Source organism: Sesamum indicum, linkage group LG9, assembly GCF_026168435.1.
Source record: "Sesamum indicum cultivar Baizhima isolate 11 linkage group LG9, ASM2616843v1, whole genome shotgun sequence".
In the NCBI taxonomy this organism is placed as follows: domain Eukaryota; kingdom Viridiplantae; phylum Streptophyta; class Magnoliopsida; order Lamiales; family Pedaliaceae; genus Sesamum; species Sesamum indicum.
The window spans coordinates 203,219-225,835 of NC_142665.1; the positions used below are offsets into that span (position 1 = coordinate 203,219).

A 22,617-nucleotide genomic window follows, 5' to 3' on the forward strand; every position below is an offset into this window, starting at 1 on the left:
GCGGAGGAACATAATTTATCTATTTCAGATGGAAAATCAGTGCAATTATCTACTCCCAGCAGTGACGGAATGTTCGTAGGGCCCTAGGTCAGGGAACAGCGAGAACCACTTTGCAGTAAAACCCAGATGCCATATCCCTAACGGATGGGAAAAGAAAATGAACATTTGCATGTTTGGAGTTGCAACATATGGTAAATACAAAACCCAAAACTGACTTGTTAAAGTTTCCTGGCACACAATGTATATGAACAGAGAAAGAATCCATAAACATTCGTATAAAGGAAAAGAATATTGCATAACAAATGGCCAGTGCTAAACTGCAAAAGCAGAGGGGGATCTTAAATATGCATCAAGAGGATTAGACTTTCCAATTTGCCAGTGGTGAGAAAGGCAATGTTGAGAATATCAACATGCATTAATCAAAAGTCTATATGACCAACTAGCAAAAACTGTCATCTGTCTACATGGACCTCGGCCGGAGTATTTTACAACACTTACAAGTGGCCTAAGGTGCCGCATCTAACATTTTTCTCGAGAAACTTACTATACAGGTACCCTTTTTCCTCGATAGCGATCAAAAACCTGCAAAAGACACAAACATGTGATGTCATACAATGAAACATGAATGTGGATGCACTCAAAGCCATAGGGGGAAGAAATATTCGGGATTCAGCAAACTACTTTTAGAGAAGTCATAGATCATCTCTAGTACACTCTGTACAATCTCAGACACGTTTTGAGTACTTCCTTAACAAATAACATATCCAGGACATAGCAATTCATCATTCAAATATTGAACCTTTGCCTTATCAGAATTTGAAACATATTTGCTAAATTATGAATTAAAGAAGAATCCACACGCCTATAAGCTCAAGAGCAAAATAGCACTGATTGCATAAAGAGCCAACATGGTAGAGAAGGTACACATGTTTAGTATATGCTCTGGCATGACCGAGGGCAATACTAGGCTTTGGCATGGTTCCAAGGTGATAGACTCGAGCAATAAAGGTGTATTTCTGAATTGTTACCAGATTTTAGGTTCTTTCAGCTTTACGTTTAGATTTTTGGAAATGAGTCAACAAGAAACTATATACCTGTTTGGCATTACATGGTGAACCAATGTACTTATAAATGCATATTGAAAATAAATGAGAGGTCGGCTTATACAGTAACATTGGATGTGATGCCGGACATTTTAAGAAGCATCACTCTCGGAGAGAAATGTTACTGGAACAAAAGAAAACATCTGAGTGACAATCAGGTTGTATCTAAATAAATCATCCTGTCAAAACTTTTAGCCTGTTACTTCATAATTTTTTTTGAACTCATTGGTCTATCGACGAATTGAACTAGTTTTAGAAATAAACACACGCCAACACGACCAACTGCAAGGCCACACACAGCATTTTGCATCTAAAGTCAAATCTAGCATCATAAATCTTCGCTCCCTGCATTCCGAACACATAACTAAGATGTCAAACCAAACATACCGATCTCACAAAAGGTTGCTGTAAAAGCCAACCAAGAATAGGAATCTTCTGCAGAAAAACAGCCAGTGTAGGCCAGAAGCCACTGCAAATGATGAACAAATAGTAAATTCCTCTATCAAAGTTCTAACATGGAGGTAACCTAAGTTGAACTAAACTGATTTTCCAATATGCATAATCAAACCTGAAGAGCACAACAAATCCATATGCCTCAATAATCATCCCTATTATGGGCCATCCAATGATGACCAAGATAAAGCCAAGACCAAATGAAACTGTCCCCTGCAACCAATATGACAAAAAAAAAAAAAGAAAATCCAAAAGTTACAATAAGAAAACATGGGAGCAGATAGCAGGGATATAATGTCTTCATCAAACAAACGAAACCTTAAAATTAGAACGTTTCATAAAGAACTGCATGGATGACTTGAGTCCGATGGTTAATGTCACCCCTGAGAAGAAGAGGATCTGTTGAGTAAAATAGGAGCACATTAGTAATACGAGAAATGAAAAGTATTCAACATGAAACAAGCGACCAGCATCTTCAACAATATACTTACATTTCCCATTGCGATTAGTCCCTTATCAAAGAAGAAAATGATCCCCAAAAATGAAAAGAAAACTCCAAAACCCGTCAAACCAAGTCCAATTTCTGTTACAACACCAAGGAAGAAACATATTATCTAAATACTCAGAAAATTTTCTATTTTATGATGATGTAGGATGCTAATTTAACTGTCTTAGTGCACTTAGGTGCAGAACAGAAAGAAATAAAGATAAAAGGAACAGAACATATAACTAAAAATATGAATTTGAGTATACAATACAAAGATACAGTTGAGACGGAAGAATGTAACAACTTATATTCGATTACTTCAAAATCTGTGATACTCAGTTATTTAGGATGTACCCAAAAATGCAATTGTGCACCTAAAAGCACGTGCCACAACAAGAAGTAACATTCACAAAGCAACTGTAGTTTACACTTTACACAAGTCGCTCAACTTCAATGAGCCCTCATACATGCATATTTGCCCGGAAACACGCTCCAAAGGAAGAAGGAAATTATGTACAATTAGATGAAGGAAAATAGCAACATAGGTGGAAGTGACTTACTTTTCCGATCGTTCATCTCGAAGGACACCATTGTTGCCGGTTAAGATTCAATAAAATATGATACGATTTGTCAGCAAAAACACGAACCAAAATCCTAAACCACTGAAAATTAAAAAGGAATACAATCAAGATAGTTGGGGGGGGGGGGTTACAAATACACACAGAAAATGATTGCAGAATCAGTCGTCCAAGTTCAGACCGAATGAACGACAAGAGATCCACAAAATACCTTGTACTAAATCTCCTAAATCTTAAGGAATCACGTCGATAAATGCATGTCCTATATGCGCACCGAAAGAGAGAAAATCAAACCTGAAATAATAGATAGAGGCGATGAGCAGAGGCAGAGAGTGATGGGTGGGTGGGGATTGGGAATGGATTTTTGAACAACAGTACCAACTTGGAAGGGAGAAGCAAATAGCAATTGTTGATGTATTATTGTAAAAGCAAACTGAAAATGGGGAGAGGACTATTTCTGTAATTGCATTCAGAATTCATCAAAGTTGGGCCTTTTGTTTGTTAATAGGCCCAACAAAACTGCCGATATCATTTTTAATAAGCCCAACACTTATTTGTTAATAATACTCTTTTCCTCACTATTGGTTGGTTTTATTTCCCACCTAACACCCCACCCCTACCCCCACCCCTTCTATTGGCTATTATATATACATGATGATGGTGATGATGAGGTCGTATTATACTCCACGTCACCTCCTCCTCCGCCCCACCACCTCCGCCCTCCCCATTCCTCCCCCAAAATGCACCTCACTATCCACGAAACCGCCGTGGTCCGCCCTCTTAAATCCCCTTTTGACCACGATCACCTCCTCTCTCTCTCCCACATCGACACCGACCGCAATCTCCTCGTCACTCTTCGTTACCTTCGGCTTTATTCCAACACCCTCCACCAAAATGCGGACCCTTTCCGCGTCATCTCCGCCGCCCTCTCCGCCGCCCTCGTCCACTATTACCCATTCGCCGGTACCCTTAAACGCCGCCTCCCAGACGGCCGCCTCGAGCTGCATTGCCGCGTGGGCGATGGAGTCCCGGTCGTTAGCTCTGTTGTTAATTCTCCGTTGAGCTCTGTCAGTTACCTTGATGATGTTGGCGTGGAAGAGTTTGCCCAGCAGCTGGTGCCCGACCCCGATCCCGAAGAGGACTCGATTCGACCCATGACACTGCAAGTGACAAGATTCAGTTGCGGCGGGTTTGTTCTTGGGGCAGCAGTACATCATGCCATCTGCGATGGCCTTGGAGCGACCTTGTTCTTCAACGCCATGGCAGAGTTGGCACGTGGATCGGGTCATGTGACTGTCGACCCGACTTGGGATCGGTCCACTTTGCTGGGACCAAGGAACCCGCCCCGTGTAGAGTTCCCAATTCATGACTTCTTGAGCTTGGACAAGGATTTCTTCCCTTATAAGGGTTCGGGCAAACGGGTCATCAAGGATTGTTTTAGTGTGAAAGAGGAATGGTTGGATCAGCTGAAGGGATTGTTATTCAAGCAATCCGGGTTAAAGTTTACCACTTTTGAAGCATTGGGTGCTTTTATATGGAGGGCAAGGTAACGTATTGGACTATCCTAATTTAACTTTGTTCAATGTTCTTTTGATCATTGCAATCTATAATCTTGGTACAGGACTAGAGCCAGCAAAGTACCCGGAGACGAAAAGGTCACATTTGCATATTCCATCAACATCAGAAAGACAGTGAACCCACCTCTTCCCGCTGGCTACTGGGGCAACGGCTGTGTTCCGATGTACGTACACCTCACGGCGGGAGAGGTGGCGGAGCAACCCATCTGGCGAACAGCCGACTCCATCAAGAAAAGCAAGCACAACGCCACCAACGAGTACGTTTCTTCGTTTATCGAATTCCAGGAGTTGCATTACGAGAAAGGGATTAGCGGTGGAAGGAGAGTGAGTGGATTTACCGACTGGCGACACTTGGGCCATTCGACGGTGGACTTCGGATGGGGCGGGCCCGTGGCGGTGGTGCCGCTGTCGAGGCACTTGTTGGGGAGCCCAGAGCCTTGCTTTTTCCTGCCGGGAAAGGAGCAGACCATCAAGGTTTTGGTTGTGTTGGAGGAAGATTTGGTCTCGGTTTTCAGGCAAGAAACGGATGAGTTGAAGAAGGGATTCTTCTTCTCAGGCTCAGCAATATGATGATAAATGTGATTATTGTTATTAATGTTTCAATTATTTAGAACTACTTTGCCTGTTAATGTAGTTGAAAATTTAGTTATAATTGGCTATCAATACTATGAACAAAAATTTTAAGGTACATGTTACATGATGATGAATATATTCATAAAAAGTCTAATTATTCTACATTAGTTCTTTATAGATAGTAATTCCTTAAAAGATGAGTTAGCAAAGGAAAATTTTTTATTGGAACCCGACTCAATTAAACTTGAACTAAATTTGTTATCTAATTGCTGTATAATTTAAGTAAAAGTGATTAATTACAGAACAAATGTATCATACTTGCTTTGTAATTGAATTGATTTTGGCCGAACCAGATTTAAACAAGAATTTTTCAGTCACGAAATTAGCATGTATTGAGTTGGGAGAAACAAATATGAAACCGAGCTGAGTTTAAACTTTAATGGCTCGTACAAAATATTAGGAATTAAATGGAATTAAAATGGCAAAAAAGTAGCTAACTGGCCCTTAGCGTGGTGGCAGGATAGGTTAAGATCTATGGGTACTCAACTCAACGTAATTAATTTTGGGTCAGGTTGGGTTGGACCAATTGGTTATACAGTAAAACCTCTATAAATTAATACTCTATAAATTAATAAACTTTATAAAATAATAAAATCTTCCGGTCCCGACTTGGGCCTTTGTAAAAAATCATCAAATTCGATAAGATAATAAAATAATATTTTTTTGAAAAATTCCTTTATAAATATTAGGTCCCATTAAAACTCTAAATTAATAATTCATAAATATTACAATTATAAATATTATGGTAATTTACTAAAATGTGAAGTATGTAATGCTTTACGCATTTGATCATTCATGGATGATTTTTGTGATGTCTTTTAGATGCGAAGACATGGTTGGGTGTTATGAATTATTTTGTTATCGTATTGAGATTTATGTAGTATATGTTTCATTCATCATGCATGAATATATTTAATTGGGTATAATAGTTATTTAAGTGCAATGAATTAATATAAACATGTATATTTAAGTTATTCTAATGAATTGATACATGTGTCTATAAATATTATAGTTAATTGTAAATAATGAATTGATATTATACATTAATATATTTAATTAGTTATAAAAAATTAATTGATGCATGAATATAATCAATGAAACATATATGAATTCATTTATTTTCAATACATATGTACTAAATTTGTTGAATTTAAAAAATCTCTCTTTTAATTAATAAAATATTAATTTATCGATAAATTAATATCTCTCTAAATTAATAAAATTTCATGGTCCCAAGGTTATTAATTTATAGAGGTTTTACTGTATTTTAAAATAGATTAATATGAGTTGGAGTTAAATACAATTATATTTTGTATGATTGGATATGAATTGATAATGAGTTTAATATGAATTTTAATGGTTTCAACCCATAAATTAAAATAATAAAAAACTAAAGGAACCCACCATTTTTTCTTTCCTCATATACAACACAGTTTCACATCTCTCACACACCACACAAAATAACGGAGAAATTATTTAAATGATACAAAATAAAAAAAATTATAAAATTGGTATTGTTTAAAAAAAAATTATGTAATTAGGCAGTACTGCAATTTGTTTTGCGATTTCAAATCGCAATTCTATCATTATTAGTATGATGGTGTAAGTAACCGCTATTTGTAAGTAAAAATAAAATTTTATTTTTTATATAAATATATATATATATACTTCAAAAACTTAAAAAAATAATAAATATTAAAAATTGTTATTTCAAATAGCAGTTCTGAATCAACTGCCTTCACTTGCCTTCATTTGCGAACCCAATCCAAACCCGACCCAACCGTCCATTTTTCTAGCTCTAGGCCTTAAAATAAAATACGGACTCACAAAAGTTTTATTGGGCTTGTTGTGGGTAATTAAGTCATTGGGCTCTCTCGATTCTTAACTTCACAACTAAAGTCGCATATTACTAAAATCATGATATTTTTCCATATGACTCGAGAATCAATCAGCAGTTCCATCCTTCTGGTTCTTGAAATTTCAGAAATGGAGTCACTTTCTTCGAATTTCTTAATTTCATCAACTCACACTCCATTTCTTTCGACATATTCGATCATCCCACTTCACGCCAGAACTCCACCGACTAATTTTCAGTATTTTCCACTCATTATTCGTTCCAAAAAGTCGAGCTACCAAGGTACTTTACCGACAACACCTTCTCTTTATACCATTCAAGTTTCAATTTTTATGTGGAAGGAAATTTAAGGATAAAGGTTCTATGGTTCATAGTTCGTTATCCATGCATGAAAGAAGGAAAATGATAATAGGTTGTTCCTGGAAGCGTATGCTGCACCTTATGTAAGCTGTTGCGATTCAATCTTGGGAAAATCTCAAATGGTGATCTGTTTGTACTAGCTAATTTTAATGAGTTGCATGGCATTTCGGGGAAATTAGTACTTCAATTTTGAAAGTATTTGGTGTCTTTTATGGTTATGTAATCAGTATGTAGAAACATCAACTTGTATTGTCTTCAGTAACTGGAAGTCTTAGAAGTGTTATTTTCTAGTTTTAGACCCTCAGATAAATTAGAATGATCAAACGGCTGATAGATCATATATATCTGTGTATATATATGGTGTTTTCTTCATTTGGTGGCAAAAGAATTTTAATATGGCTTTCTATTGGTGCTTGAATTGAACCAACGATAAGGGTCTGCTTTAGATTTTCAGGAGTATGCAAAACCCTCCCTGCTCCTACCAGCCTCGGAAGTGAATGTTTGCACAGATGCTTCAGCCAAAAAGGCGGTTACTTCTTTAACCTCTGGAAGGACCGAGTGCTTGTATAGAATCAAGCTACAAACCAGTAAAATTTATGGATCAGGTCTCAGTGACATGACCTCTGGAGTTCTACTATGTTTGATTGATGAGAAGGGATCCTCGATACTGCAAAGAATACCTGCCACTTCAGTTAGAATTGATTCGTTGTCAGAAGACAAGGACATGCCTGATACTTTGCATTTTCAAGGAGGGTCCGTTGATGAATTTGCTTTTGAGGGACCTAAACTTGGGAGAATTATAGCTGTTTGGATCAGCTTGGAATCAGGTTAACTTAGTTTACATAGAAGATCTGTTTTTCCATATTCAGTTCAATCGCATCATTTTCATAGACATAAAAGTAAGGAGCGCTCTTTAGCCTCTTTTAGTTGCATTTTTTTGTCAAAGTTTTGCATGAGAAAAAACAAAATTGATGATAATTTCTGGTTGCTTATTTGCACAATTGTATGTCTGTCTTGTGTTGTATTTCGTTATAATTAACTACAATGAAAAAAACATCTAAGTATTTGCACAATTTGACTCCTCTCTTTCCGCAAATGGCAGGTCAGTGGAGAATAGGCGGTATGAGTTTGACTATCATTTGTGATTCTCAGCCTTCATTAGCAGAAAACAACAAAGAAAGCAAACAACTAATTGGCTTGCAGTATAATTTCAAGTTTGAGGATGTCTTGCTTGGGGAAAAGAGTGATGTTTCTATGATGGAATTCAGACCTCACTCAGTTACTGCAATTTCCGAGTATGAATTTACCTTGTTCAAGGAATACTCACTAAACGCATCATCCTCACCTGGTATTCACCTCACATCAAATGAAGAAAGCATGAAGGAATATGCAGACCTGAAATTCTCGTTGTTATTTTACGATGCAATGCTTATCCTGGGAGGCTCCTCAGTTGCATCGTTTTGGACAGGGCAAAATGCTACATACGCGTTCTTAGCAGGTGGATTGTGCGGATTCTTTTATCTATTGTTGTTGCAAAGGTCAGTTGATGGACTAGCAGCACAAGAACTCGTTCCAAGTGAGAGGGAAGGAATTTTTGTTCAAATGTTCAGAAGACTAAAGGGTCATATTTCAAGCCTCGTCTTGGCATTTGCATTTGCGATCATAACAGTGAAATATGCCTCAGGAGAGGATGCTGTTAAGCTGACACCAAAAGACCTTATATTTGGAATAATGGGATTCCTTATGTGTAAAGTGTCTGTGGTATTGGCAGCATTTAAACCGATGCCGTTTAGTTTTAGAGATAACAAACAGAGTTCGTAGCTTCTTGCATTTGTCTATATATTGTACATAATCACATAGAATTACAATAGTAAAGAGCTGATGCATACTACATGGAGAAGTTGAATCCTTGTACCTCAGAAGTTCGTTCAGGGATTCATTCTGATAGCATTATGCTTGTTATAGCAAAATGTACTGGATTTGGCACACTTTCTGACCATTATATTCTGACTTCAACGTTCTGTTTGCTTGAGTCTCGTTACACTGCAACAGCCTATTAAATCATTCCTTTTTTCTTACAACTTTAGATTCTTTGGTTTAATGCTATCTCGAAAACAATCTTGGTTTGAGATAAGCATGAGGTTGAAACTGACAAAACCTACTTTATATCCTTTCTAGTTCTTTTGCCTAATACTTTTGAACTCAAAGTGAGATGAGCAGACTATATGCAGTTAACTAATCCAACAATACACCGTCATTGTTACCTTGCTTGTATGTTCAAGTTGACATATATTTCAAGATAACTAATTGAGGTACGAGTCTGAACATTCCTTGCCTGAAAAGAGACCATAGTTTCCGTTTCAGTTCATGTAAAACATTTAGCGCAAACCCAACACTCTCAAGCAATCACTGAACACATGTTATACATGGTTCTCCTGCCGTTTGTGTCACCTTTCTGGATAACCAAGCCTCCATAACCCATTTCTGTACTGTGGATAGTAGTTCGCGAGTTTGGTTTTTTGGACGCTGATGATGATCATTCCATGGCTTTCTCTTCACTGGTTTGCAGGCTACCAGCCTTCTTCTGGCGAATGCTGGGTGAAGGTGATTGATATCCACGTTCAGTATCATCAGACGGTTCCACTTCCCCTTCTTCTACCGCATCAAAATCATTGCCATGAGAAAGCTTTTTCACATCCTGGTAATGTCCGTCTCCAGCCTCGTTCTCATGTTTCATGGGAGAGTTATCACATCCTGCCCGATTTGAAGATATGGACTCGCTTTGTTTTCTTTCATGCTTAATCTGCTCATTCACATCAAGCAATTGAACATCCTCCAGTTCCCTCTCAAGCTCATCGACAGGGCCCATTTTATGAGTTATGTCTCCACGGGCCTTCCTCCTTTCAAAGGTTGCTTTAAGCTTTTCTTTATCGAGCTTTGTTTTAGCATCTTGAAGTGACTGCCCGAATGTATCACTCCTGTGGGACAAATTTCTACCATGATATTTATCCTTCTGTTCAACTATATCCCTTGCTTGAATTTCCCTAGAATTCCCTTCTTGATCATCTTCGCCGTGTCCTTCAATCCTAAACATTGGAGTATTCTGAATCTCCTCCAAGTTTGCCTGGTGGGTTAATGCTTGCCGCTCATGTTGCTGTCTGCCACTAATCTCATCATCTCCCCTGTGATATATATTGCTATTTGTTTCAGAGATTCCACAGTCACTACTTTGTGTTTGAGTCACTTTAGGGGGCCCACGGTGATTATCAGCATGCGGCTGATCAGCAACTAGCCTTGTGGGTGTTGGCTTCAAGGATGCTCCTCTTGAAGCACTTCCATCATGGGAAGAACTGATATTAGCAGGATGTTCGGCATTACCACGAGAACCTTTTGAAGGAGGTCGCTGACTGCCTCCCGCTCTCCCTTCTGCTTCACTAGCCTGAGATGGTCTACTTTGTTCATACAATTCCAACATCTGATTGCTAACCTCTGCAAGGAACAGGAAATCCATTCATTTAGTACAATACTTAATCAGGTGTCATTTCAATCAAATTGCATCACCCTTGACAGGTCCACTTTTCTCATTTTATCTACAAGTGAAAAAATCATTTCGATAAAGTAAACAGGTGCATGATACCATAATGTAGATACTAGCTATTCAACACCATGGATGTAATATGCTCAAGCTACGAGAGGCAAGATACGGACCCTCCAATTGATGTGGGGTAACATCAAAGTCCTGCCACCAAACCTTCTCACCATCTGATGGGAGCTTCACTTTGAGGAACTTGGCAGCAAGGAAAATAGCAGCCGCTGCAATATGGTGGGGCTTAAATTGCAGGCATAGAGACGTCCGAAGCCTGCATGCCACTTTCCCAGGTCAAAAAGGGAAGAGGATGAATGGTCATGAAAGGGCAGTATGAAACTATGCTAAGCACACACATACCCATCATTCACAAAATTCCATGCGACTTTAGCCAGGGCATTCTGGGCGTCCTTAAATTTCTTAATTGCCTCAACAAGGGGCCTATACGGATGCTGCACATTAAGATCAAAACCAAGAGTAGCAAGGACAACCCTTTCTCCCAGCAAAATAAGTTCTTTTTGTTTTTCATATACCTCCTGCACAAAGGATAAAACACGAGTAACAGTAAAAGATATGAGGAAGCATAGAAACTGAAAATAAAACTGTATGGAAATAAAATGCATATTAACATACTGACATGACCTGCTATACAAGTTTTTTCAGCTGTAGTCTTCTAGAAAAGGAGTTGCAGTCCTAACTTAAATGAGGAAAGGGAATCAAGTTCAAGTAGTAGTAAGCCACTTAAAAGCAACAAGCAGGAATAAAGTACATCACCTTTTGCTTGATCCTTTGCACAGCTGCAGCATCCTTTTTGTGAATAATTTCATATGAGACAAGTATCACATCCCTCAGAGGACGGGGAGTTTCTTCAACCTTACCCGCAAGAAACATACATACCGTGGCAATGGTCTGCGAGAAGTGCGCAATCATTCAGGCACCAAAATTGCAATTACTTCATGTCATGTCATCCAAGGAAGTTAGGGTTAAAGCAATTAGTAAATAGCATATGTTGTCCCAACTCTTCCTTTCTATGACTTGGTCATCATGTTCTTCTTCGGTATTTGAGAGCACAAGGAACTCCATAGTTTCTCTTTCATCAATTTCACGAGCATTTGTTTTTCTTTTTTTCTTTGGAAAGACTATGGACTCTTTAGCCTAGTGACCTCCATCAAGAGGCATTTTCTATATTTCTTATCATCTTATCCTAAGAAGAAGATGGTTTCACTTTTGGAAAATGTTACTTCTTCAATAGTTTCTCTCTAACTGTTAGAGAAGAGGTTATATCTTCTGAATCTACTTAACAGATTATCTCTGTCTTTCTAGCTAAAAATTATAACTCTGAAACTGACCCTGAACAACGAGCGCATAACTAGGTCTCAAATTCCAGTGCCCTTTTAGATCAACAAAATCAGTTCAAACAGAGCTCATCTTTGGGCAAGAAATTATTACACAGAACTTCTTTTACAGATCTGCAACTTCTTATGAGCCAAGCAAGTTTAATTTGATGGGTCAAGGTTCCTGTAGGTGTACACCTCTAATAGGCCTATGCCCAAGAACACTACACAATGTGCTCAACATCCAGACCAAGATCCTGATGAGTTGGGATGACATTTTTCTTGTTAACATGGCATGCAGTCATTCTGCAAAAGCAGGGAAATACCCAAAGACTTTATCAGCTTCAGATCAATGAATAGTTACTAAATAAAAAATTAACTCACCCTCCTATCATTTCTGGCATGGGACTGTCGAAGGAAGAAGCGGTGACAAAATGTTATTGCCGTTGCTATTGTTACTTGAGGCCTGCATCACAATGCCATCAGCATTATTTCAGAAGTCACAAGATACGAAGACAAGATGACATCACAATGAAATCAAATGGGTTAATGCAGCATGGAGAAAATTAGCACAGCATCACATTTGCGAATAGAGAAACTTGTGTCCATAGATTCACCAGAACACTTAATATCCATTTATCCATGTGCTTCATGTAACAGAAAGAATCAAAGATAGAAGAGCCAACTACAAATGTATACAGCTTAAGAAACCAGAAGCACTACATTCCAGAAAAGCATCGCTAGCAAAAAGAAACTTAAAGAAACCAAAAACGTTTCATCATGACAAGAAATAATATAAAACACAATCAAATATCCAAAAGAAACCTTACACTCGAATTTCAACATGACAAGAAACAATATCAGAGACACATAAATATCCAAAAGAAACCTTACACTTTCAGCCTCATCCCTAAATCTTGTAAATGTGTGCAGTATGACTTGCGCAGGTAAGTTTCTTTCTTTAAATCAATGCCATCTTTTCTTGAAGGTGAATTCTCTTCAATTTCCTTCCTGGAGAAATACCAACCCCTGCCACCTTCTTCTGGCTTGTCCTGTGAAACCTTAGAGTCTCCTTCATGTGATCCATGATTAGAGGGTTCCCCGGACAACATATCATCCATGTCTAGATACCTTCTCCCACCACAATTAGTTCACAAACGTGGGGTGGGATCTCAGAGGTTAACAGTATATGTTCAGACAACCTTGATCAGCAACTTGAGGTCCCTAAACTAAACAGAAATTAAGAGGGCAAACACATGGGAACACAAGCATCTAACTCAAAAAGAAAAGAAAATAAACAAACAAATGAAAAATGGAAGAACAAGAGCATGAAGTAAAACCATCAGAAACAATATAAAGAACTTATGAATAAGCAAGCAAGACTCAAGATCATCTCCTATGGTGATGACACAGATGCCTGAGGATCTCAACCTAGTAGGTAATAGGACAGAATGATCTCAAGCCTACTCGGTGTTTAGAGTGCACATCCATCTTTTAGCAATGTTTTACTTGATTAAGTTTAATCCCAGTTAATCAAATTTTACTACTCCAAAATTGGCCTGTCATCAAACTTGATTTGTCAAAAGTACAATGAGCTGACACAGGACTTGTATCAAACAGTTGGTGTCTACACTACCAAACAGCCCCTTAACTTTGCGGACCTTTCTTCCTGCATAATTTCCTGTTCCAATTCCACTATCAATCACAGAAAGTTACACCTACGCCCACCAGGAACAGAAATCCAAAATGTAGCTTGAAATCACTTAAGAAGCACGCGACAACTATAAATCAAACAAGAAAAAACTAAGGCCTTAGCATTCTGCATTGCCAATTCAGCCAAACAGAAAACTTACACTATAAACCCTTTGACAGTATCTCCCCGGAATCAGCACAGGAGCACCACCGTCTTCTTGCTCGTCGAGCTAATTCCTTTCCCTCCCGCTATTGAACATGCAAACAGGAGTGGCCTGATCGTAATTACGTGCAGTATCGAACGGAGGAAATTGGCAATTTTTCAAAGATAATTAAATTTTTGGGTAGCGTGGGGGGACCGAACTCCTCTTACCTGGCCTATTTTTATTAATGGACCTTCGATTTGTAAAAGTCCATTTTATAGGCCCAATTTTAGAATGAAGATGGCCCAAGCGTGGACATAATTTAGAATTTTATTATATTTATTTAATTAAATAAAATATAAAAGAAATTACTACTCACATTGTTGGAAATATAGACATATGTATTTTGTGAGTAACAATGAATTACTTTGTTGTTTTGCAAAAAGTTGGTTTTTTAGTATGATGATGAGGAGTATTTTTTATTTTTTTATGTTGTGTTTGGTAGTATTGATGAGGACAAGAATGAAATAGATAATTAAGGGTAAAAAAAGGATTTTTTGTAGTTATCGATGTGAAAAATAAAGAATTAGATAATGATGATGGTAAATTAATTGAGTTGGAGTTGGAGTTGGAGTTGGAGTTGGCAGGCACTCTTGGACATGGATAGTAACGTAATATTTGAGGACAAGAGTTGAAGAAAGGCATCAAAGATGGGTGAGATCCCCTAATTATATATTCACTACAACTACACTAAATTAAGACATATAGCATTAGCATCTTTAGACTCATGAATCATCATTTTGCTTGTCCTCTTCCAATCTCTACTTCTAAACCTTGGGGATATTCTGCTCTCTAATATTAATATTGTCTACTAATACATATACATATCTCAAAACTTAAAATGGGCTTTCAAACACTTCATCACTGCTACTTTGAATACTCATCATGCATCACCTATATAACATAATTCTTCAACTACACCTACCTAAGAATTTGGCAAACTACTCTTTTTCCATGCCAAATCCTCTATTCTAATCTCTTCATTATTTGTGTTTTTTCACATGCATGTACGGTGTAACAATACGTGTATATGATTAATACCAATATTTTATACGCTTGTCTTGTCGATATTTCTTGCAAACTAATAAATACATACCAAATTCCCTTCTTTGTTTAAATTGTATATTACATATATTTACATCTTCTGATTTCCAAGAGATCAATAGCTTCACCTCTTTCTCAGCATTTCACAACAAAACCTGAGCTCCCTTCCCATCAAAATGAATGCAGCTTTTTCTTCTGCTGCTGTTAATCCTAACTCCACACCAACCAACTCTGTGTTCTTGCCACACAAGTACAGCAAAACTAGTGCAAGAGCTGAAGCAGGCATATCTGTTCCCAGGAAAAGGAGAGACTTCTCCCAGACACAACTATCAGTTCATGGCATTCCTTGCACTCATCTGTTGGTACACGAAATCGTCCAGAGACAGTCACAGAAAAATAACTCATCGACCTCGCTGGATGCTTGTCCCAACCCTAGTTCCCATCCTATGTTTCTTGAAGAAGCATATGAGAGATGCAAGGACATATGTGCTGAAAATGCAAAGACATTCTACCTAGGTTCATCTTCAAACCTTTGTTTCTTTGCACAAATGTTTGATGGTTTTAATGATTCGAGTATGAATATGGTCATGATGCAGGAACACAATTGATGACTGAGGAGAGAAAGAAAGCAATATGGGCTATTTATGGTAAAGTGTATTCTTGCTAATTATTTATTTGCAAAAACCAATTCCTACACATATTCTTATTTGGCTCTCTTTATTTTTCTGTGGTTTTCCATCTTATGCAGTGTGGTGCAGGAGGACAGATGAATTGGTCGATGGCCCAAACGCAGTCCACCTTACCTCAGCAGTTCTCGATAGATGGGAAGAGAGACTAGAGAATATATTTAACGGGCGCCCCTATGACATGCTTGATGCTACACTTGCTGATACTGTTCACAAATTCCCCTTGGATATAAAGGTGCTAGTAAAACTTCACTTCCCTATTCTTACTATACAGTATACACCATCAATCATTATAATCAATATATATATATATATATATGCATTGTTGTGTATGTTTTGATATGGTTTTGTTGTTGATTTGTAGCCATTCAAGGACATGATAGAGGGTATGAGGATGGACACTAGAAAGAATCGGTATGCTAATTTTCAAGAGCTCTACTTATACTGCTACTATGTGGCTGGAACAGTTGGCCTAATGAGTGTTCCAGTGATGGGGATTGCACCAGAATCATCACTTTCAGCTCAAACCATCTACAACGCAGCGCTCTATTTGGGAATCGGCAATCAGCTAACAAACATTCTACGCGACGTTGGAGAAGAGTAAACTCAACTTTATTTATTTCCAAGTTCTTTAGGAAATATTCCAATGTTACAACTGCTGTCTCTAATTATCCAATTTGTTGAATGCAATCAGCGCATCAAGAGGGAGAGTTTATCTTCCACAAGATGAACTGGAGAAATTTGGGTTGTGCGATAAGGATGTGTTCTCGAGGAAAGTCACAGAGGGGTGGAGAGAATTCATGAAAGAGCAGATCAGAAGGGCACGGTTCTTTTTTGACCTAGCTGAGGAGGGGGCTAATCAGCTCCACAAGGCTAGCCGTTGGCCGGTAACTCATCTGTACAAGTTCCATTCTGTCCTCTTTTTCTTTCTGATAAAAACATTGCATCTTTAAGAGAAAAACAGTCAATTGGGATTGCTACTATGACATGCTAAAACCAATAATTTAAGGGTTCAGAACAATGATACCACAAAACCATCATGTATAATGCAAGTATTTAATCAATCATTTGGGTGAATTTGCAGGTTTGGTCGTCATTGATGCTATACCGAATGATCCTCGACTCAATCGAAAAAAATGACTACGACAACTTGACGAAACGTGCATATGTGGGGAGAACCAAGAAACTGATGGCATTGCCTGTAGCATACGCTAAAGCCCTATCAAGTCCCAGAACAACTCCCCCATGGCAATCTTGTTGAGAAAAACTCAGTTGGAAATCACCAAACACTGGTTTTCAGTTTGTGGCCCTGCAAAGTCCCATAGTTTATCTCATTGAATTTAAACCACATCCATGTTTGTCAAGTGATCCGCAATGAATAATTTACACAAGCCATCACCGGACTAAGCTCAGATAATCATGAAATGTCTCAAGATCAATCTATCCTATTGTTGAAGCATAAAACATCACCACAATTTTTCTACTGTAGTTATATTAGATCCTCACAGCAAGCAAGCCACATGTATTTAACATGAATAGGAAGTTTGACCCCCCACCCCCACGAAGAAGAAAACAAACCTAAGGATAGAGAAACCGGTCACATTGGTAAAATTTACCAGCACGCACTTAAAAATTAAAATGTGACGAAATTCTCTCCTTTACAACCCTTATTGTATTTCCTATAATAAGGGATCAAAAAATTCGGAGGAAGTGTAACAAACTGAAAACCATCCACCTATGATAAATGACAAAAATATGGCAAAGAGAAATGGAAGATTTGGGGGGAAAAATATGCCTCATCTTTTGCATAGGTAATATATGTGCAGCGATAGCACAGCCAGCTCTACTGCCTCTTCTGCGGTATCTCCATTAGTTTCGGGACGACAGCTGAACCAGATAAAGTACCACCCAGTCTCTTACACATGCTTTTACCATCCTTCTCAATACTTTCAGTTTCAGTATATTTTCTAACCTTGTAAGCAGCAATCAACCAACAAAGCAGCTTGAAGGCATCTGCCTGACACTATTCGGCAACTATTCCAGCTATATCAGAGAAAGTAATCTGGTGTCCTTCGAGTGACATCTGGCTCACCACGTCTAGGAGCTGGCTCAAACTGCAATCAAGAATCAAGAGACTGAATACCTACCACAAGTCTTTCTTAACACAAGCAGACACCTTGCTCATGTTCACCCACATAAACATGGACCAAGGGCCCAAGAGAGAGAGAGAGACCTGAATGAAATTATGACCATTGCAATCATCAACTTCCAGAATAGATGCCATGTTCCCGCAGCGGTAACAATAATTAGGTGCACTGAAGATTGTAACGACCTTTTGGTCCTGCAGCAAGCAATACCCAACTGTCAATCTATAACATAAACTAAAATCTTAACAGTATGAGAAGTTTGAAGAATTACATGAGCCCAGTTGAATCCCTCCATAACCAACTGGTGTGCTCTGGCTATAAGCTTCAAGTTGTTTGTATGGTTAAACTGCTCTGATATGTCCTGTTAAATCCACATGAATAAAGAACACCACTTAATTCTATCTGTAAAAATATCACAATGCATTAGAACAAGGTGTTAGAAAGTACTTGGCCAAATGTATATCCAGCACCCCTTGGAGAGATACCCCAACCACATCGATCATCAGGGTCAGACCATAAAAGATCACACATGGGTCCTTCATGAGGAACTTCTTGAACACGGTCAAAATTACGGATATTATCAAGAGTTTCAATGGACGGTGACAATCCACCATGCAAACAAAATATTTCTGATTCAACCTAAAAAAAAAAAAGAAAGAAAGAAAGAAATGCTGAATTGTGATCACCATGTGTAAGTGAAATGGTAAAATGCTAGAGCAAGCCAAGCAGAAACCAGTCAATGTTCTTGCATAAGCTAATGAAGTACATGAAAGTAACTGTGCTTTGGGAGAAAACATCACCAGCCTCTGAAAGCAGTGGTACAGTGCAGATACAAATACTGCCATAAACAGGACAATCAAAGATACCATGAAATCCCCATTCTAGTCCTACTATTGATTTTAAAGGTGGAGTGTTATATAGTTTCAATAAACATAATATACTAACCAATGCGGTAAGAGGGAAAAAGTCAAACAAATCTGTAAAGATCTTCCACACGTTGGCGTTCCCGTATCTGTACAATGTAACAACATCAATACATTTGGTCATCTTAGGCATAAACGCATCTATGAAAGTTCTTGTACAATGTAAAGAGATGCATCAAAGATCAAGATGAATGTGCATTAAACCTGATTCTTCTATTCAAACACAGTCTCCACAACTGACGATTAATTTAACAATTCCTACCGAACACCTAAGTTTGAACAATGACATGATCCAATAATCCCCCATTATCACATAATGCTATCATGCGCCAACATGGAATAATAATAATAAGCTACTTAAATTGATGGAGCCTTTTCCAACAATCAATAATTGAGGGGGCCAATCACATGTAGAATCTAACAACACAAACTTGATTCAAATGGTTGATAATGCAAGATAAAATGCCATTTCAAGATTATAAAGTAGAAGAAAGAGGTAAATGAGAATTCATGTATATTTTGCATGCTACAGTGTAATCCTAAATTACCTTAGTTTATGTAGAACATTTTATACTTCAAAAGAAAACAAATAACTTACTTTCTCAGGCATTCATCATAAAACCCATACACCTGAGTGATCTGCAAGAAACAGAAGAATCTTTTCAGTAATAAAAATTGGTGGAATGGTATAGGAACTTCTTGATTAAAATAAGTTCAAGAAACTAGCAAACAATACTGAACAGAGAGAAGAGAACAACCAATCCACCTAGAACATCTGAGATGAGCAATTACAATTTTCAATATGATAGGTGCAAGTGAAACAACAAAGATACAAAAAAACATATAGGTGGATTGATGGAGCATCGGGAAGAAGAAAGCGTCATATAAGTTTACCTGGCGGCTTTCATGGTTTCCTCGTAGAATAGTGATCCTTTGAGGATAACGCACTTTGAGGGCTACCAAGAGCTGGAAAAAGATTCATATACTTGTGAAAACAATAAACTTAAGCACCCCAACTCTGCCATACTAAAATGAATCATGATAACTCAGAGGTGATAAATTTCCGAACAGACGCCTCAGATAGATATCCATTCCATGAAAGTTAAGTTGACTAATCAGAGATAATGGGCTCAGTACGTTCTTGGTGTATATTTGTCAATAATTGTTTGCACCATCTCCACATGAGTCATGATTATACAGAGCACACAGGTGTACCTTGTAAGATCCTAGAAAGCATCACAAAACTTTTGCCATTTATTAATTACTGTAGGTCCAAATAAAGCAAGCAATGAATCAGTTAGCAATGTGACATCAGTCAGAGGATGAAAGTAAAGCCTATACTCAGCCCAATAAGTGAACTTATGAATAAATAGATGAAAATAAAACCTGTACTCAGCCTAATTAAAAAATTATAAATAACCTGATAAAAGTAAAGCTTATACTCAGCGTAGTAAGAAAATCCATCGTTGCACTTACAGTTACTGGCAATGTATCGACTGGCAAATGTAGTTATCTATCAGCAACTATTGCAGTTTCAAGGCGTGCTTCTAGCCACACTTGCACAGATCACACCAATCACAATTCTTTTTATATGCAATTTGTTGGTGCAGTTAGTTCTTTAAGAAATCTCATCACACCCTCTGAGCTAACCCACACTCAAAAGGCAAAAGAAGAAAGTATTCCATGACTAATGGCCATCAAAGCAATTGCCTGATTAGGTTTCACATACAGAATAGGTCATACGAAAAGTTCACTTACCGTTACTGTCTCAACAGAGTAGTATCCTCGATCAACATAATCTCCCATAAACAAATAATTTGTATCTGGACACTGCCATGGAAAAAGCTCGATAAACATTTGATTTGACTGAAGTAGACAACTCCATGACCGAGCATTACCAAGCAGAACAAAATGCAAAACACTAGAGCTATATCCATAGAAGGGCAATTGAGTATTTACCTTTCCACCAATCCGAAAGAGTTCCGCAAGATCATGGAACTGCCCATGAATATCACCACATATGGTCACTGGGCTTTTCACAGGCTGCAATAACGAAATAAATAGCTTTATGGGCTTTTATCACCACGAAAGGAAATAAAAAAATTATTGTTTGCAGGGCCAACTCATGATAACCACCACATTGGCTGTTGAAATGTTTATAAGGGAAAAATAGCTACTTAATTTTACTAAGCACCAAGCCTTCATGCCATGTAGGCAGTGTTGAAAATGTTGCGAACCACCCACTTTGGTAGTAAATAGATCTGTCATAGTTGAGAAATCTAAATTAAGTGAACACATAATACCAGCATTTGAGTAAGACTTATCATTGAAAAGTTATTAGTCTCCATTCAGAGTTGCAAACTTGTAAGAAATATATCAACCTAGATAACAAAAAAGCTCCAAAGGAAGTGAGAAGTATGTACATTGTGTGATATCTCCTTCTACTGAGGAGGATAAGCTTCATCATCAACAAATACTTAGGTTACCAGTAATATGGAGCAAAATGTTATCATGATAGCAGCTTTTACATTAAAGGAAAAGAACCAAAAATGAACCCAAGCAAGTAATCATATCTATAATCTGCCATAACAGCCAAAACGAAGAAAAGAAACCTGCACATTGCTCTCGTTCATCAGAATCTCCTTGGCCTTCTGGCATAACACCCTTATCTACGCAAATAAACAGAAGCAGCTGGTATTAAAAAAAAAAAAAACTCATACAGTAACAGGAGAACATATAAAAGCTGCAGGGACAAAAATATCCTTAAAAATCATATACACCCTAAGCTGTGAAACAAAGCATGCCAAAAAAGGGCTCAAATTAAAGGAGGAGGAGAAAAAAACAAAAAATGGATGAGAAAAGATAGTGAACCCTTCACTATCTCACAGTCATTTCTGGAAGAACATTTCGGCAAAATCAAAGGAACAGCTCAAAACATGAGAAACTGTGAATTTCCAAATGGATCCGACATTAGAAACACTAGATCAAGTCCATCAACACTTGAACAACCCCATACACCAAAGCCCGAATTCTACAAAAAAAATCACCATGCGCGACCCGAAAATCCACGAATCTTACCAAGACTCCAAGTAATAAATGATTTATCGAAGGTAAAAGGAAAGAAACCTCTAGCTCCGACAAGGGCTTGCACTGCATCAGCTGAGCAATTTGGTCGTCCAGGTTCCCATTACCTCGATTGCCACCGGTCGGCGCCACCGGCCCATCCATCATCAGATACGGTGGAATCCTCGAAATTTGGACTCACCTGCTCGATTGATTCTTCTCACGGCGTCGTTTTCTATTGCTTTTCTCGTTCGGCTGAACAGTGAGGAGACATGTGGAGAGTGGAGACACAAATGAGATTAGTGGCCAGGAACCAAATTCAGATAGAAAAGTATTTTCCCTTCTATCATTTAGCAATTAATTAATAGCTTTAAATTTAATTATTTAGTAATTAATGAGTTGGTTTAGTTTTAATAATCACAATTAGTCAAAATATTATTTACAAATATATAATATTTTTTTGAAGAGACAATAAATAATATCTCATTGTTTAGTTAGTATACATATATATCTAATAATTTGCCCAAAAATAAATTAGTCAACATATCCTTAAAAACGCATCTAAATCGTTGATGTGTGATGCAAATGAGCAAAAGTCGCATTTGGTTCCTAAAAAGATAATGAACAAAAATAATATTGTTTTACTTTTTCATTTCGAGAGTATTTGCGATCGTTTTTCGTACCAAAAAAAAAAATACTTTTCACCTTCCAGTATACCACAAAATAAGCTATAAATCATAGTAAAATAAATGTTTGTGTATTTGTGGGATCCGAGTGCATGCAAAAATATTACATTAAGACTGTCAATTTATATTTTATTTTTGTAAAAAACAAAAGTTATTAATTACTTGTATAATGTGAATGCACCGCAAAGGTTCCAAAAGTAGTATAGA

The 22,617-nt window shown here is 37.6% G+C and overlaps 6 protein-coding genes across 12 annotated transcripts; 3 read left to right on the plus strand and 3 right to left on the minus strand.

Annotated features, from left to right (window-relative positions):
* Window positions 1-276: 276 nt before the first annotated feature.
* Window positions 277-3,064, minus strand: LOC105170179 (vesicle transport protein GOT1). Of its 2 annotated transcripts, none has more exons than XM_011090829.3 (7): window positions 2,916-3,064; window positions 2,604-2,705; window positions 2,048-2,139; window positions 1,875-1,955; window positions 1,672-1,769; window positions 1,491-1,572; window positions 277-582 (listed from the first exon to the last, which is right to left on the minus strand). In XM_011090829.3, exons 2-7 carry the CDS (start codon window positions 2,632-2,634, stop codon window positions 544-546), a joined length of 423 nt encoding a protein of 140 aa, XP_011089131.1. In that variant the 5' UTR covers window positions 2,635-2,705; window positions 2,916-3,064; the 3' UTR covers window positions 277-543. The 2 variants fall into 2 exon arrangements, with proteins under 2 accessions (XP_011089131.1, XP_011089130.1); XM_011090828.3 differs by having other exon boundaries at window positions 2,833-3,052.
* A 205-nt stretch (window positions 3,065-3,269) lies between these two features.
* LOC105170256 (HXXXD-type acyl-transferase family protein) lies at window positions 3,270-4,886 on the plus strand. Its single transcript, XM_011090928.3, has 2 exons — window positions 3,270-4,167; window positions 4,243-4,886. The coding sequence occupies exons 1-2, from the start codon at window positions 3,362-3,364 to the stop codon at window positions 4,766-4,768; spliced, it is 1,332 nt and encodes a 443-aa protein (XP_011089230.1). The 5' UTR covers window positions 3,270-3,361; the 3' UTR covers window positions 4,769-4,886.
* A 1,857-nt stretch (window positions 4,887-6,743) lies between these two features.
* LOC105170176 (Lipase/lipooxygenase, PLAT/LH2 family protein) lies at window positions 6,744-9,072 on the plus strand. Of its 2 annotated transcripts, none has more exons than XM_011090822.3 (3): window positions 6,744-6,968; window positions 7,493-7,873; window positions 8,149-9,072. In XM_011090822.3, the coding sequence occupies exons 1-3, from the start codon at window positions 6,749-6,751 to the stop codon at window positions 8,865-8,867; spliced, it is 1,320 nt and encodes a 439-aa protein (XP_011089124.3). In that variant the 5' UTR covers window positions 6,744-6,748; the 3' UTR covers window positions 8,868-9,072. The 2 variants fall into 2 exon arrangements, with proteins under 2 accessions (XP_011089124.3, XP_088740747.1); XM_088884621.1 differs by having other exon boundaries at window positions 7,501-7,873.
* A 187-nt stretch (window positions 9,073-9,259) lies between these two features.
* LOC105170177 (cyclin-T1-3) lies at window positions 9,260-14,006 on the minus strand. Of its 4 annotated transcripts, XM_011090823.3 has the most exons (7): window positions 13,820-14,006; window positions 12,861-13,195; window positions 12,351-12,432; window positions 11,407-11,541; window positions 10,993-11,168; window positions 10,755-10,906; window positions 9,260-10,535 (listed from the first exon to the last, which is right to left on the minus strand). In XM_011090823.3, the coding sequence occupies exons 2-7, from the start codon at window positions 13,085-13,087 to the stop codon at window positions 9,583-9,585; spliced, it is 1,725 nt and encodes a 574-aa protein (XP_011089125.1). In that variant the 5' UTR covers window positions 13,088-13,195; window positions 13,820-14,006; the 3' UTR covers window positions 9,260-9,582. The 4 variants fall into 4 exon arrangements, with proteins under 4 accessions (XP_011089125.1, XP_020552522.1, XP_088740746.1 ...); XM_020696863.2 differs by lacking the exons at window positions 12,351-12,432; window positions 12,861-13,195; window positions 13,820-14,006 and adding an exon at window positions 12,165-12,273; XM_088884620.1 differs by lacking the exons at window positions 12,351-12,432; window positions 12,861-13,195; window positions 13,820-14,006 and adding an exon at window positions 12,082-12,254.
* Window positions 14,007-14,616: 610 nt separating this feature from the next.
* Window positions 14,617-16,939, plus strand: LOC105170255 (phytoene synthase 2, chloroplastic-like). The gene is made up of 6 exons (XM_020696859.2): window positions 14,617-15,421; window positions 15,502-15,552; window positions 15,654-15,826; window positions 15,956-16,191; window positions 16,286-16,478; window positions 16,676-16,939. Exons 1-6 carry the CDS (start codon window positions 15,082-15,084, stop codon window positions 16,850-16,852), a joined length of 1,170 nt encoding a protein of 389 aa, XP_020552518.1. The 5' UTR covers window positions 14,617-15,081; the 3' UTR covers window positions 16,853-16,939.
* Window positions 16,940-17,193: 254 nt separating this feature from the next.
* LOC105170175 (serine/threonine-protein phosphatase PP2A-2 catalytic subunit) lies at window positions 17,194-22,040 on the minus strand. 2 transcript variants are annotated; one of them, XM_020696860.2, is made up of 12 exons: window positions 21,788-22,039; window positions 21,274-21,330; window positions 20,843-20,922; window positions 20,621-20,704; window positions 20,420-20,491; window positions 19,556-19,627; window positions 19,260-19,300; window positions 18,684-18,750; window positions 18,186-18,377; window positions 18,010-18,099; window positions 17,825-17,932; window positions 17,194-17,705 (listed from the first exon to the last, which is right to left on the minus strand). In XM_020696860.2, the coding sequence occupies exons 2-12, from the start codon at window positions 21,317-21,319 to the stop codon at window positions 17,640-17,642; spliced, it is 918 nt and encodes a 305-aa protein (XP_020552519.1). In that variant the 5' UTR covers window positions 21,320-21,330; window positions 21,788-22,039; the 3' UTR covers window positions 17,194-17,639. The 2 variants fall into 2 exon arrangements, with proteins under 2 accessions (XP_020552519.1, XP_011089122.1); XM_011090820.3 differs by lacking the exon at window positions 20,843-20,922 and having other exon boundaries at window positions 21,788-22,040.
* Window positions 22,041-22,617: the final 577 nt, after the last annotated feature.

What these genes read in the sequence shown, in the direction of transcription:
- LOC105170179 (XM_011090829.3), bottom strand. Translation starts at nt 2,634, where the DNA reads ATGGTGTCCTTCGAGATGAACGATCGGAAAA. An exon ending in GACTAATCGCAATGGGAAAT is followed by an intron (nt 1,956 to 2,047) that starts GTAAGTATATTG and finishes TTTACTCAACAG; the next exon opens with ATCCTCTTCTTCTCAGGGGT. An exon ending in GGATTTGTTGTGCTCTTCAG is followed by an intron (nt 1,573 to 1,671) that starts GTTTGATTATGC and finishes CATCATTTGCAG; the next exon opens with TGGCTTCTGGCCTACACTGG.
- LOC105170256 (XM_011090928.3), top strand. Translation starts at nt 3,362, where the DNA reads ATGCACCTCACTATCCACGAAACCGCCGTGGTCCGCCCTCTTAAATCC. An exon ending in GCTTTTATATGGAGGGCAAG is followed by an intron (nt 4,168 to 4,242) that starts GTAACGTATTGG and finishes ATCTTGGTACAG; the next exon opens with GACTAGAGCCAGCAAAGTAC.
- LOC105170176 (XM_011090822.3), top strand. Translation starts at nt 6,749, where the DNA reads ATGATATTTTTCCATATGACTCGAGAATCAATCAGCAGTTCCATCCTT. An exon ending in CAAAAAGTCGAGCTACCAAG is followed by an intron (nt 6,969 to 7,492) that starts GTACTTTACCGA and finishes GGTCTGCTTTAG; the next exon opens with ATTTTCAGGAGTATGCAAAA. An exon ending in TTGGATCAGCTTGGAATCAG is followed by an intron (nt 7,874 to 8,148) that starts GTTAACTTAGTT and finishes CGCAAATGGCAG; the next exon opens with GTCAGTGGAGAATAGGCGGT.
- LOC105170177 (XM_011090823.3), bottom strand. Translation starts at nt 13,087, where the DNA reads ATGGATGATATGTTGTCCGGGGAACCCTCTAATCATGGATCACATGAA. An exon ending in TGCAAAGGATCAAGCAAAAG is followed by an intron (nt 11,169 to 11,406) that starts GTGATGTACTTT and finishes TCCTTTGTGCAG; the next exon opens with GAGGTATATGAAAAACAAAA. An exon ending in TGGAATTTTGTGAATGATGG is followed by an intron (nt 10,907 to 10,992) that starts GTATGTGTGTGC and finishes AGTGGCATGCAG; the next exon opens with GCTTCGGACGTCTCTATGCC.
- LOC105170255 (XM_020696859.2), top strand. Translation starts at nt 15,082, where the DNA reads ATGAATGCAGCTTTTTCTTCTGCTGCTGTTAATCCTAACTCCACACCA. An exon ending in TGCAAAGACATTCTACCTAG is followed by an intron (nt 15,422 to 15,501) that starts GTTCATCTTCAA and finishes GTCATGATGCAG; the next exon opens with GAACACAATTGATGACTGAG. An exon ending in CTACGCGACGTTGGAGAAGA is followed by an intron (nt 16,192 to 16,285) that starts GTAAACTCAACT and finishes GAATGCAATCAG; the next exon opens with CGCATCAAGAGGGAGAGTTT.
- LOC105170175 (XM_011090820.3), bottom strand. Translation starts at nt 21,892, where the DNA reads ATGATGGATGGGCCGGTGGCGCCGACCGGTGGCAATCGAGGTAATGGG. An exon ending in AGCCCTTGTCGGAGCTAGAG is followed by an intron (nt 21,331 to 21,787) that starts GTTTCTTTCCTT and finishes TTATTTGCGTAG; the next exon opens with ATAAGGGTGTTATGCCAGAA. An exon ending in TTTTCCCTCTTACCGCATTG is followed by an intron (nt 18,378 to 18,683) that starts GTTAGTATATTA and finishes TTTTTTTTTTAG; the next exon opens with GTTGAATCAGAAATATTTTG.